Source organism: Dasypus novemcinctus, chromosome 5, assembly GCF_030445035.2.
Source record: "Dasypus novemcinctus isolate mDasNov1 chromosome 5, mDasNov1.1.hap2, whole genome shotgun sequence".
Taxonomy (NCBI): domain Eukaryota; kingdom Metazoa; phylum Chordata; class Mammalia; order Cingulata; family Dasypodidae; genus Dasypus; species Dasypus novemcinctus.
Window position 1 is genome coordinate 99,577,907 of NC_080677.1, and position 13,480 is coordinate 99,591,386.

Consider the following 13,480-nt stretch of genomic DNA (forward strand, 5'->3'; position numbering starts at 1 on the left):
GAAATTTCTATGTAATCATAGTTGCCTGCCTTTTGTAGCAGCTGAATATGCTTAGAAGGACGTGGTCACTGAAATATTGAGTGAAAATTGCTTTGGATAGTCTTTCATTTCTAGCTTGTCCTGTGCATAGTGGCTGGACAGACTGGTGAAATAGCGACGCTGGAAGAGTAGCTAGGACACTGAAAAACACAGCACAGCAATATTTGATACCAATTAGAACTTCAGATGCCATCTCTGCTTTCAGCATGTCTGATGACTGCTTGATCGTCTGCATCTGGTACAAGTAAAGCAGATAAATTTGGGGGCCATAAAATCCTTTTAACATCTTATGTGTGCTTTTTAATAGATGTAGATTGACATATATTTTTTTCATTTTGGATAGTTCTACCATAATTTTCAAAGCAGTTCATAAATTACCTTATTATCCATGAGAGCTAGTGGTATAAATTGCTTTCTTTTCTTTCTAGGAAATGCTTCCAGACAGCACACTTTTATTTAGAGGACAGTACATCTCCTCGAGTCATATCCACTCCCCCAACACCTATCTTTCCAATTTCAGGTAATAGCTTAAAGCGTGGCCATGAATAGCTGGTCGATGTTGAATGAAAAGCAGTGTTGGAAGCTTTGTTTTTATTGGGGTATTTTGCAAATAGACCTTCTATAGGTTATTAAATATTTTTGTTGCCCCAAGTATTTAGTACATTAGATGTTAGGCACCCAGCTTTATATCTTGTTCTCATTAATTTCAAACATTTTCAATCAAACAGATGATATGATAAAATAATTTATAATTGTTCAGGAGTAATATATTAGCAAGAATAAACATTTATAATAAAAATATTAAGCAGAATGTTAGTTAAGAATCATGCTGACTTTCACTGATCTCCATCACTTTATGGAAACCTAAGCAAGAAAAAGTGATGCTAAATTGATCTGGTAAGTTCAATTAGGAAAAAATGAAAATATGTGCAAATTATAGATCCTTCCTGGTAATATAAGTTTATGTGAGAAAGGGTTACTTTCAGTACTCTGGTGCACTTTTTATTTCCTTCACTTTCAAACATACCTCTTCTACATAGCCATCAGCATAGGTATGCAAATTAATGCTAATATAATCCAAAGTCCAACACAGTTTATTTTTTTAGAGTTTTTAAATAGCTTTTTTTTTATTTTATTTTTTAAAGATACTTAGATTACATAAATGATACATTAAAAATGTAGGGGATTCCCATATGCCCCACTCCCTACCCCTCCCACACTTTCCCACATTAACAACATCCTTCATTACTGTAGTACATTTGCTACAATTGATGAACACATATTGGAGCGTCACCACCAAGTATGAACTATAGTGTACATTATAGTTTAAGCTCTATTCCACACAACCTTGTAAGTTATAACAAGATATACAATGTCCTGTATCCATCATTGCGGCATCACTCAGGACAATTCCAATGTCTGGAAAATGCCCCCATATTACACTCATTCCTCTCCTTCCCTCCCTTTTCCCTCCCCTTTCCCTCCCCTCAGAATGTCTGGTGGCCACTGCCTCCACATCAATGCTAAAAGTTCTTCCATTGCCAGAATAACAATATGTCTATAGTAGAATTAACAGTAAGTCTACTCTAGTCCATCATTCATTCCCCAGTCCTGAGGATTCCAGGATGGTGACGCCTACTCCACCACTACCTGAGATGGGGCTTAGATCCCATGGTGCAGATGGATGGGACTATCTTGCTTGTAGTTACAGACTTTCTCTATTCCTTGGATAATCGTTGTCCATCATCATTTCCTTGTTAGTTGTGCTGGGAGAATCCAACGAACTGTTGAGACTCAGGGCCCAACTGGCACATGGAAAGCCCAGAGATTTAAGTCTCTTGGGCATACCCCTATTAACTCTAGTACTAACTATAGGTTCAGATATAAGGGGCAGAAGAGTCATGTGTAAGGAAACCACAAATGAGTCTGCCTCTTTCACACGGGGGAACATAAATTCCAAATTAGGACCCACTGACAGGGTGCCAAATTCCTGAGCTGTCAGCCCTGCCTATAGTGTCTGAATGTCTCTGGAGCCCTCAGGAGCCCTGCTATTTGAGGCAATATTTGCTGTGGCATAGTTTATCATTAGCAGTAAAAAAAAGGATTCAAAATCTGTTTTGAATGTCAAAAGAATAGTGATCTAGCATTTCCTTATTTCACCAGCTCTCAAAGATTCACTCCTGATGAAATGAATATGCACAATTTCATGTAAATTCATGTAACTTTCATGTAAATTCATGAAAATGAAAAGATATGTTAGTCTCAGTTATCTAAAGACCAATTAATAAAAGAGATGCTCAAAATACTTAATTGTAGATAAAGAGTAGTTGGTCTGCTTGTGAGAGGAGACTCTCTGGGATAACAGTGAGTTTGAAGGACATTAACTGGATAAACTAATGATTTAAGGATGACAAATTATTTCTGTTTTCTTATCTAATTATAAAAGCTAACTTCTAGGCAACATCCTTCTGTACGTGTGAAGGTTGAATTACACCTTTGTCTAGTGTTTCTTAAGCTTGACTGGCTAATTCAATTTTAGTATTCAGGTCCACTCATCTAAGAGAGAGAACAGATGGAGTCTAATTTTTTAAAAATCAACAAATTCTTGGTAACAGGCTTAAAAATATTAGATGGCCTAAATGCTGAACATCTGTTGATGTAAATAACTGTTTCTCATGAAAGGCATTTGATGTTTCCTTGTCAGAGAAATCACTTGTGAAATTCCATACTGTGAAACTAGTGATATGTTTAATCTAAGAAAACCTTTCCAAGGGGAAAAAACACACAGACACTGAACCAGTTAAAATAATTTAGCCCCTTCACAATTAATTAACAGATCAAATGACTTTGTTTACATAGCATATTTTCAAGTTAGAATTCTTGAAATTTTACAGATTAAAAGTCCCAAAGGTTTTTGACATTATCCTAAATGAATATTCTGCATATAAATGTTTCCTATTATTCATAGAGAAAAGGAAAAAGGTTTTCATTTGTAAATATCTGACTATTTGTCTGAAAGGCATTAAACTGTACAATTTTGTAAAATTGAAGTTGCACTATATATGATGCTTATTCCCTGATAAAATTGAAAATGTTATTTCTGCCTGTTTTTTTTCCCCAGAATTTTCATGCATCCCAAAATAAACACAGTCCTTGGATAAGAAGTGAGGCTTTGGTGGTATTTCTAAACATTCAAAATGAATTATTTTCTCCTTAGTATATGGATAGAAAGGAGATTCATGATCAAATAAGATATCTTAAAATGCTGGTTATCTTTGATAGCAAATAGAAAGAAAATTGTGACTTGCTGCTTAATGTTTCACTGAAGGATGATTCACATTCAGGCCAGTGATTCTAAAGCTCATGCCCTTCTACTATAACTTCTAACAGACAAGTGATCTCCAGAATAGTAGTTATAAAAATAAATGAACTTTAAATGTTTTAGAAGAAGGCACTTTATAATGAGAGACACCTTCCTCTCTGTTGAAGCATTCGTTCTAATATGATTTTTTTTTAATTCATTTAGATGATGTGGGAGCAATTCCAATAAAACACTTTCCAAAGCATGTTGCAGACTTACATGCAAGTAGTGGGTTTACTGAAGAATTTGAGGTATGATTTCAGTATATCTACTTTGAATAATCTAGAAAATAGTACATTTAAAAGAATCATCAATAAGTTGTTTCTTGACCTGAAGGCATTGAAAGCATTTTCACTTCTAAAGTATTAGTTATATGATCATATATGTGTTTAGGAGTTATGTCATTGTCATCACATAATTTAGAAAATTTGTTTTCCACTTTAAAAGCCAAGTCAGTGAAACAGGTGTGGCTTAGTGTTGAGCACCTGCTTCAGCTATACAAGGTCCCGGGTTCAATCCCCAGCACCTCCTAAAAAATCAAGTTAAATTAAATTAAAGCCAAGTCATGCTAGTGGAAAAAGTCAGAAATATTATTAACTCTCTCCCATAAAATGAAAATCTCCAATATTCTTTTGTTTTTAATCTGAATTAATAGCACTGTTTTTTTAATTTTCTCAATTATATAAATTACACTAAAGTACTACATTTCATAATTTTCAGCTATGATGCATACTCTTTTTTTTCATACATACTCCTAATGGTAAGAATTACACCAATGTAAAAACATTTAGAGAACCCTTTTAATTTCATAAAGTAAAATCACATCTTCTTAAGAAAATACGTATTTCAAAAAAACATTTGAACTTAGCACTCTGTGAAAAATTTCTAAATATTTATAACTAAAATACTCTTACATATAAAGGGCAGAGAAATTTACTGCAAATTTATCATGGCTCTGTGAATTAGTAATCACTTCAACAGGTTTTTCAAAATAGGGAGCTATAATCTCAGAGTTAACAATAACGCACAAAAAGAAAAAAGCTACTGTTAGTGAGCACCCCCTAACGTACTGGGTACTTCCACATTCAACCTTCACCCAACTCTGGGGTTATGTATTTATTTCTGTTCATATTATTGATGAAATCAGAGTTCAGAGAAGTAAACTAGCAACAGATAAATGTCAGCACTGGGATTCAAGCACAGTACCTGTGATTCTAAAGCTTATGCCCTTTCTATTATACCTCCCAGCAGGCAAGCAACCACCAGCCTCCCCTCTGAAGACTGCCCTCTAGGAAATACCGCATTGCCTTATAGCCTTCCACCCACCCACAAAATGTGCTCTCTGGATCTCCCTCTTGAAGCACTCTGAGCACTGAGCCTCATCTACATGTGTCCCCTTCTCCCCATTGCATCCAGCCACTGCTTCCCAGGAGTCACATCAGTCAGCCACTTGTGATGTGGATGTGCGTTTAATCTGGAGATATGTTTAGAGAAAGAAAATGCCATAGATTAAAAGCATTAGGAAATCAAAATCAAGAGAAAGTACAAGTTTTTTCACTGAATTAAAAGTAATAGAACCATATTCATTTAATCCTAAAATGAATCTAAATCATTGTAACATTGACTAAGAAAGCAGTGTGAGGTAACACTGCAGTAAAGTGGAATAATATGAAGAATTCCATATTTAAAGTATCAAAATTTTTCTTAACATAAATTAAAAGTTACTGGGGGTATAATTCTAACATGTGGAATCTATTTGGCTAACATTAAACAAAACCTTAACTGAAGTAAGGAGACATCAAGGATGGGTCTAATATTTCAACTGTCAAAAACCATAAATAAAAGTAGACAAATTATAATGAGAGTTACTGACAGCATATTCCCAAAGGCAGATTGATGCTTTCCACAGCTATAAAATCATTTCGAATACTATTAAGTAGTTCATAATAATTACATTAATACAATGACTTGATATTTTTACTCAAAAAGTTTTTGATTCCTGTTTTTAATTCAGTCTAATTCAAGAAAATTTTTCATTAACTTAATAATCAGCTTAATAATTAATAATCTACAATTTTTAAGTGATCATATATTGAATTGTTTTTACATCTAAAGTCAGTGACTTGCGACAAAAGTGGTCTTAAGGTTATTTGGAGAGAGGTTGAGCCATTTGCTGATGAGTCAGATTCATACTTGAGTTATTATGTTATGAGAAATAATTTCATAAAGAATTTGTGTTATCTTAATATTAAATAGTTATAAATTTTATACTAATGTATTTAGATATAAATATCTCTGAAAATGATTTTAATTCATTTAAAAAGACAATTGGCAGAAATAATTTTTCTGTACCTAGTCACTGAAGTTTAAACAAAAAAGGAAGTCTACTAACTAAATACATAGAAAGCAATGCTATCTAAAATTTGTTTCAAAATGACATAACATATAAAATTAAAAATTTTATGAAATTTTTAATATTTAGACAGCCTTAAACTGCTGTTAAAACCATCTAACAGGAATCTGTTTACTCTTTATAATTACTAAAAATTTTTTTTCACTAATTCAGAGTTTCAGATGGTGCTGTAGTAGTCAAATAAAGTTATATTTGGAAATTAGTAAATCTAGCTAATAAACCAAAATTGGTCATGGAATATATGGTTTTTCTCATCTGCATTGTAAATTTTCATCATGTTATTACACCACTGTCCCCTTTGAAACATGTTATTTGTTTTCTTTTAAACCATTTTAAGATTCCAAATTGATAGAAGTTTTGATGTGCATGCAACTGTTTGAAACGTTCTATATTGTTAGTATTTGACAAATGTGTTTATTGCATGATCATAGTTTTCCATTGTAAACCTAATATGAACACTTTTTTTTCTCATTTGTCGTGTGCTGTGGAATTTGATTTCTTTACTTTTTTGGCATTCATTTCCTCATTAGACACTGAAAGAGTTTTACCAGGTAAGGCATTATTTCACTGCATTTTCTTTTAGCAAAAAAGTAGTTGTAAAATATAAAAAAAAAAAAATCGTAGATTATTTTGTTTGTCTTATCTTCCTTATATTTTAAGGCACTCTCTTGGAAAGAATTGCGTTAAAATGGTATACATACAATATTTTTTTGCAGGAAGTGCAGAGCTGTACTGTTGACTTAGGTATTACAGCAGACAGCTCCAACCACCCAGACAACAAGCACAAGAACCGGTACATAAATATTGTTGCCTGTGAGTACATCCTTACCTCAGCTCTGACTTTGCTATTCTTGTCATTGCTGTGCTTTTAAACAGTGTCTTGAGCTTTCTGACAGTAGATCTAAGTGTAGCTGTTTCATGACATTTGTATCAGGGAATTAGTCTTGTGTTAGAAAATACATAATGTTATCACATTCAAAATTAAAGAGATTCTACAATTAAAGACATCTATTTCTTAAAAATAAAAAATGTAATTTTTAATCCAGTGCTTTCCCCAGGCCTCATGAAATAGTATATGTTATCTTTTTTTTTTTTACAAATACAATCCCAATGGGCTAGGCAGTATCCTCTTTTTTTAAAAATATATTTTATTTATTTCTCTCCCCTTCCCCAACCCCGCCCCAGTTGTCTGTTCTCTGCATCTATTTGCTGTGTGTTCTTCTGTGTCCACTTATTCTCTTGTCAGCGGCACTGGGAATCTGTGTCTCTTTTTGTTGTATCATCTTGCTGCGGCAGCTCTCCATGTGTGTGGCGCCACTCCTGGGCAGGCTGTACTTTTTTCACACTGGGTGGCTCTCCTTACGGGGCGCACTCCTTGCGCATGGGACTCCCCTACATGGGGGACACCCCTATGTGGCAGGGCACTCCTTGCACACATCAGCACTGTGCGTGGGCCAGCTCACCACACAGGTCAGGAGGCCCTGGGTTTGAACCCTAGACCTCCCATGTGGTAGGTGGATGCTCTGTCCATTGAGCCAAATCTGATTCCCAGTACATGTTATCTTAACATTAAATAATTATAAATTTTACATCTCTTCTTGTGGTTTCCCTCTTAACTTATATTCCAGGGTCCTACTTTCACTTAAGATCTGTATACTTTTATGTGAATATACTCACCAAATGAGTTATTCTCTATGCTTTCTCTTTTTCTTTTATCTTGACTCTTTTCCTCTTTCTTGCTATTATTCCTGGGATCTTATAAAGGGGTTGGTTGGATTCCTTCTTTTTATTCCTTCTTTCCCTTTTTTTTTTTCCCTTGGTTGTTCTTTTTCAATGAGCAGTCATGTGGCCATTTTATGCAAGTTTATCTATTTCTTCCCATGCATTTACCATTTCTCTCATCTTTTTGGAGCACCACTTGTTTACATCTGATTCCTCTTGTTTGCCTTTCTATTTCCCTCCATTTCTTGGAATCTACCTTCATTTTCTTCCTTTTTCCCCTCTAAAATGTCCTCTTATAACCATCTCATATATCCCATGGACCTCTCTAGCATCATATGACTGAAGTATTACCTGCTTGGTTATTTAAATTCTGGCTCCATTCTAGTTTCTGGAAGCTGATGAAGCTGCACTCTTCTCCCTTTTACCATCTATCACCTTCTCTTAAATAGTTTACATAGATGCCACCTGCCTTTTCACAGGGTTGACGTCAAGTTTTTTCTTTCTTAGTCAAAGGCTCTGTTACATTTATCATCCTCAACTGAAACAACTACCTTGACTGCATATAAAAGCTCAGTTCCTTCTTAGACAGAGTGAAGATGCCATTAAAATCTTCACTTCACAAGCTGAAATAGAAAACACCCACCAGGTAATTAAGAAAGGGAAGGATATTAGCACCTAAATGTACCTGACACTGCAAATATATTATTTCATTTAATTCTTGAAACAACCTTGCAAGATTGTTAATAACCCTAGTTCAAGATCAAGAAAAATGACCCAGGCAATTTATCCAGTAACACCATCTAAAAAGACTAGAACCAAATACAAACATAAGACTACCCTGGCATCCAAACCCATCTTTCCATTGCCATACATCTATTACCCTGTGAAGTCACTGTACTAAATTCACAGACATATTAATATCCCAGAATATCTCTTTGACATTGGTCTGTATTCATAAATGGTCTGCTCAGTGAAAACCACCGAGCCCCCTTATAATAACACTTTCCTTTTTCATTATGTAGTTCCTCCAAATAAATATATTTTCTTTGTAGAACTGAAGTTAATCCCTAACTCCTTATTTCAACATATTTGAATTATCACACATGTTAGTTTTCATCCCCTTTTAAGAACCAGTGCAGGATCCACTTCCTCTCTTCCTGGGCAACTGTTATCCTGCCTCCCTTTGCAGTAGTTTCTCCTACAGGCTCTTCCCTTGAAAGAGCTGCCTGTGATGACTATTCAGACACTTCCTAGAGAAACTTCTGCTTCCTTCTCTACTTCCTCTTCCTCCATCAGCTTCCTGATTAAAATGCATATGCTGCTGCCCTTCCTGGCTTTCTGAGTCCCCAATCACTTTCTACTGTTTTTTTTTTTCAGATGGCTCTCTACTCTTCACAGCCTGGTGATCCACCTTTAAAAACCCATCCTTGAAAACCCATCTAAGAGGCCAACCTTAGGTTTCACTGCTGTGAAAACTATCTTTATATCTCCCCAGTACTTTGTACCTCTTTCTTGACACCTACACATTACTTTCTGTGTATATGTCCTGCTCTCACCTACTACATAAGAAAACTTTTGAAGGCAGAGACTTTTATTATATTTACCTCTTCCATCTCTGTATCCCCAAAAAGCCTATTATAGTAAGTGATTTTTGCAATTGCATTTGATAAATTATTGTGCTAATATAGATGACCCTTATGCTGAAAAGTCCATGCTACAGTGAAATATTTTCTTTTTTTATTGCAGATGATCATAGCAGGGTTAAACTTGCACAACTTGCTGAAAAAGATGGCAAACTGACTGATTACATTAATGCCAATTATGTTGATGTAAGGATGTTTTAATTGAAAATTTTGTGGAGATGGTATTAGTCTATAGATTTATTGTGCCATAGTGCCAACCATATGCTAGTGCTTAATTAATACATGTTATTTGGTAGATATAATAATAAAAAATACAAGTCAAGAGTAAATAATTTTTAAGAAATCCAGGGATAAAGGCTTTCAGATTGAAGACACTCAAGCTATTGTGCTTGGTTTATCTCCTGAATGAGGATATATGTGGTGTTCCATTTGGGAATATATGTCTAGGTAGAATATATACATATTCAGATGGGTTTATAAATCCTACTGGCAAGGGAACAAGGCCAGTGCCTATTTTGAATATACCATAGCTCCTAGTACAGTGCTGCACATGTAGAAAGTGAACAGTGCATACTGATAACATGATCAATTCACATGCTAGTGCTAGTTCAAAGCAAACAGGTAATTATTAATCCAGTTATCAGCTTTTATAGTCTTGGGTATTCCTTGGGAACCAAAGCTTTGTTGATTTATTGGAGCCCTCCAGAGACTGTAGATCACTCACTAAATCACTGATTTTTCATTTTGGTCACCTGAAGTTCAAGAGCATCAGTTCTTGCCCTGACACTCACCTCTCAATCTAATTGCCTTCAAGTTTGTGGAGCTCTTAATTTAAAAAAGGGAGTACTGACTTTAAGCATAAAGTGGGCAACCACTTCACACTTCCAGAGGAAGCAGTTTGTATTCCAGAAAGAACATAAGCTTTGGTGTTTAAACTGGTTTTAAAATCCCAGGTCTGCCACTGGCTAGCTAAGGGACCTTGTGCTTCAGTCTACCTGAAATCAGGAATGATACTTCCATCCTGCATAAAGTAAAGATTAGGGCTAGTATTTGTAAGTTAACTTAGCCAAGAATCAGTGCTCAGAAACAGATAAATGTTGATGATTAATACTGCTCAGTACCTCTGAGAGTGTAAGGAGAGATTGCACAACCATGGTAGACAATTTAACCCTGATACCTCCAATACATTTCAAAGCATCAAGGACCAGACATGAAGCACAATAAATAGACTTGGATTAAATGCAGTTGGATTAAAGATGCAAAGATTTATGGTTGTGAAAAAGCAAAAAGATCTCTATTTTTTTAAACAAAAATTATAGCTAAAAATGAGTTGGACATTATCTATGCTGGTACTGTCAAGTTTCCCCAGCTTTGTAAGTTTAGTTTTTATTATTTTCTTTTATAGAAAAAGTTTACTGACCTTAAAAAACTTAAGTATTGTACAATTAAAAATGGCAAATGAATCTTTTTGTGTATGTCACCTGTTTCATCAGGGCTACAACAGACCAAAAGCTTACATTGCTGCCCAAGGCCCTCTGAAATCCACAGCTGAAGATTTCTGGAGAATGATATGGGAGCATAATGTGGAAGTCATTGTCATGATAACAAACCTTGTGGAGAAAGGAAGGGTATGTAGGTAATCTCTATCATCCCCAAAATAGCAAGTAAAGGTGCTTTAAATTGCTTTTTATAGTGTCAGCATTAGGAAGCAGCAAAAGTTATGAATGCTAATCAGTATTACTTTCTTCTAAGCATGACCTCTAAAGGGAAGCTATAACGTCATAAAAGTTCACTACAAATCAGACTGTTTTTTAAATACAGTCTTCATTCATACCATGAGAAAAAGTAAGTGAGACTCATTGAAAAACAAAGTAGAGTGAAATAGATTTTAATTCACAAGACCTGAATTCTAATTCTGACTCTTTAATGTCTTAATATGTCTGGACTCACTTTCCTCATCTGAAAAATCATCTCGAGTCTCTTTCAGTTCTGTGATTCTATCCCTGGTCTCCTCTACAACTAATTTGCAATTCCTTCGTAAGAAAAGAAACTACTTAGAGAAGAGAGGAAGTCCATTCCTCTCACTGTCTCAGACCTTTACTGTTGTCAAGGATGACTTTTACGTTGAGCATTTGAAATATAAAAATAGCTTCTTTACTGTTTTAATGTCCTTGTTGCTATAGCAAATACTACACAATGGGTTGACTTAAACCATGGGAATTTATGGGCTCACAGTTTTGAATTTTTAAGAAGCCAAAATCAAGACATCATCAAGGCAATACTTTCTCCCAGAAGACTATGGCATTCTCAGGGTGGCTGCTGGTAATTGTCTGTCTATGGATTTTCTGTCGCGTGGCTTTTCCTTTCTCTTCCAGGTTCCGTTGACTTTCGTCTTCTGACTCCTCCCTCTGTATAACTTTCTCTCTTTGTGCCCTTCCCTACAAGGTCTTCAGTATTAGGACTAAGGCCTATACTCAGTCAGCTAGGACACCTTAACTGAAGTAGCCTCCTCAAAAGGTTCTATTTACAAGACTACATGTCCAGGAATGGATTAAGGGTTAAGAACATGGTTTTCTGGGGTACATAGCTCCAAGCAACCACATTTATCTTCTCTTTTGCAGAGAAAATGTGACCAGTACTGGCCTACCGATGGTAGTGAAGAATACGGGAACTTTCTGGTCACTCAGAAAAGTGTTCACGTGCTTGCCTATTATACTGTGAGGAACTTTACTCTAAGAAACACGAAGATTAAAAAGGTGCGTCAACAAATGATGGCTATAGACAACTGAGTAATGCATGTGGTCATTTTTTTTAAGTGAATGGGTGATACAACCATGACAGGATAAAAAAATATATGAAAGTTCTTACCACAGCTACACCTCAATCTTCCACATTTCTTCCATCTCTAAATGCCAGTCATGGTTTTGGAGGCAAACTGGCCATCGTGCTGATGATTGCAGTGAAACAATAAAAACCCCTACCCCGTGTGCTGAGTGATAACTGTATGGTGTCCCAGCCCTGACAATCCCAACATCCAACTGAAAAGAGCAGAGATTGAAAAAAAAGAGAAGAAAAGAAAAAACTAGAGTGATGACCATGTATCCTTTCTGCTTCTTTATGGATCCAACATCAAGCTATGAATCCTGAGTTGATGTTTAAGAACCCCCGGTGTGCATGTTACGGTTATCAGCTGTCTAAACTCTTCCAGGGCTCTCAGAAAGGAAGACCCAGTGGGCGTGTGGTCACACAGTATCACTACACTCAGTGGCCTGACATGGGAGTGCCAGAGTATTCACTGCCAGTGCTGACCTTCGTGCGGAAAGCATCCCATGCCAAGCGCCATGCAGTGGGGCCTGTTGTTGTCCACTGCAGGTGAGTCTCAGAGATACGTTTCTAAACCCATATAATTGAGGACACCAATGGAAATGAAATCAGTGGAAAAAGATTGTGCCCAAATGGGAAGAGTTCATGAAGTGAAGGAGATGAAATAATGTCTGTTTTCTTAAGTATTGATCACTGGGAAATGCCAGACTCAGAATATGATTGGCAAATGTTACATGTAGCCTTGTATTTTTATGCTGTTTATTATTCTATTTGATGGTTGTATTGGATTTCATTTTATTACCTTGTGAGGCAGTTGGAACAATGTTTTGCCATTATATCAACATTCATTACAAAATTTAATGTCAGGGCATAAAAATGCTTGAGACTCTCACCCCAGGACTTAATGGTGTATTGCACTAGGTTACTGTGCCAGATTTCCATTAGAGAAATTAAAGCACATAGAGTATGAGGAACTGGCTAAATACATTCATGTTGTTTTTAAACAGTTTAAGACCAGATCATTTCCTCTTTTCTCCACGTTTTCTAACATATCATGCTGAATGTGTTATTAATTTTTTTGCTGTTTTTTTTAATTAAAGAAGGTAGTACAGAAAAATCATGCATAAAATACAGAGTTCCTATATACCACCCTATTATTAACACCTTGCATTAGTGTGGTTCATGTGTTACAATTCCTGAAAAAACATTTTTATAATTGTACTTATTAACTGTAGTCCATAATTTACAATAGGGGTCACTGTTTGTGTTGGATAGTCCTGTGCTGTTTTTTGTTGTTTTTTTTAATTTTTATTCTAGTAACGTATATCCAATCTAAAATATCCCCTTTTAATCACTTTCAAATATATAATCCAGTGGTATTAATTACATTCACATTATTCTGCCATTATCACCACCATCCATTACCAAAACATTTCCATCACCCTAAAGAGAGATTGTGTTGCCAACTAAGCATTAACT

General features: G+C 35.5%; 1 protein-coding gene across 4 annotated transcripts in view; it reads left to right on the forward strand.

Annotated features, from left to right (window-relative positions):
- PTPRZ1 (protein tyrosine phosphatase receptor type Z1) overlaps positions 1-13,480 on the forward strand; it is a 212,137-nt gene that overhangs the window by 169,267 nt on the left and 29,390 nt on the right. For 2 of the 4 annotated variants that reach the window (XM_012521416.4, XM_004483097.3), the window contains exons 14-21: positions 468-559; positions 3,566-3,651; positions 6,344-6,364; positions 6,530-6,626; positions 9,282-9,364; positions 10,672-10,806; positions 11,800-11,934; positions 12,387-12,550. In XM_012521416.4, coding sequence (XP_012376870.2) covers positions 468-559; positions 3,566-3,651; positions 6,344-6,364; positions 6,530-6,626; positions 9,282-9,364; positions 10,672-10,806; positions 11,800-11,934; positions 12,387-12,550 — 813 coding nt within the window. The remainder of the gene's footprint in view (positions 1-467; positions 560-3,565; positions 3,652-6,343; positions 6,365-6,529; positions 6,627-9,281; positions 9,365-10,671; positions 10,807-11,799; positions 11,935-12,386; positions 12,551-13,480) is intronic. The other 2 variants (XM_012521415.3, XM_012521417.3) reach the window with 1 other exon arrangement.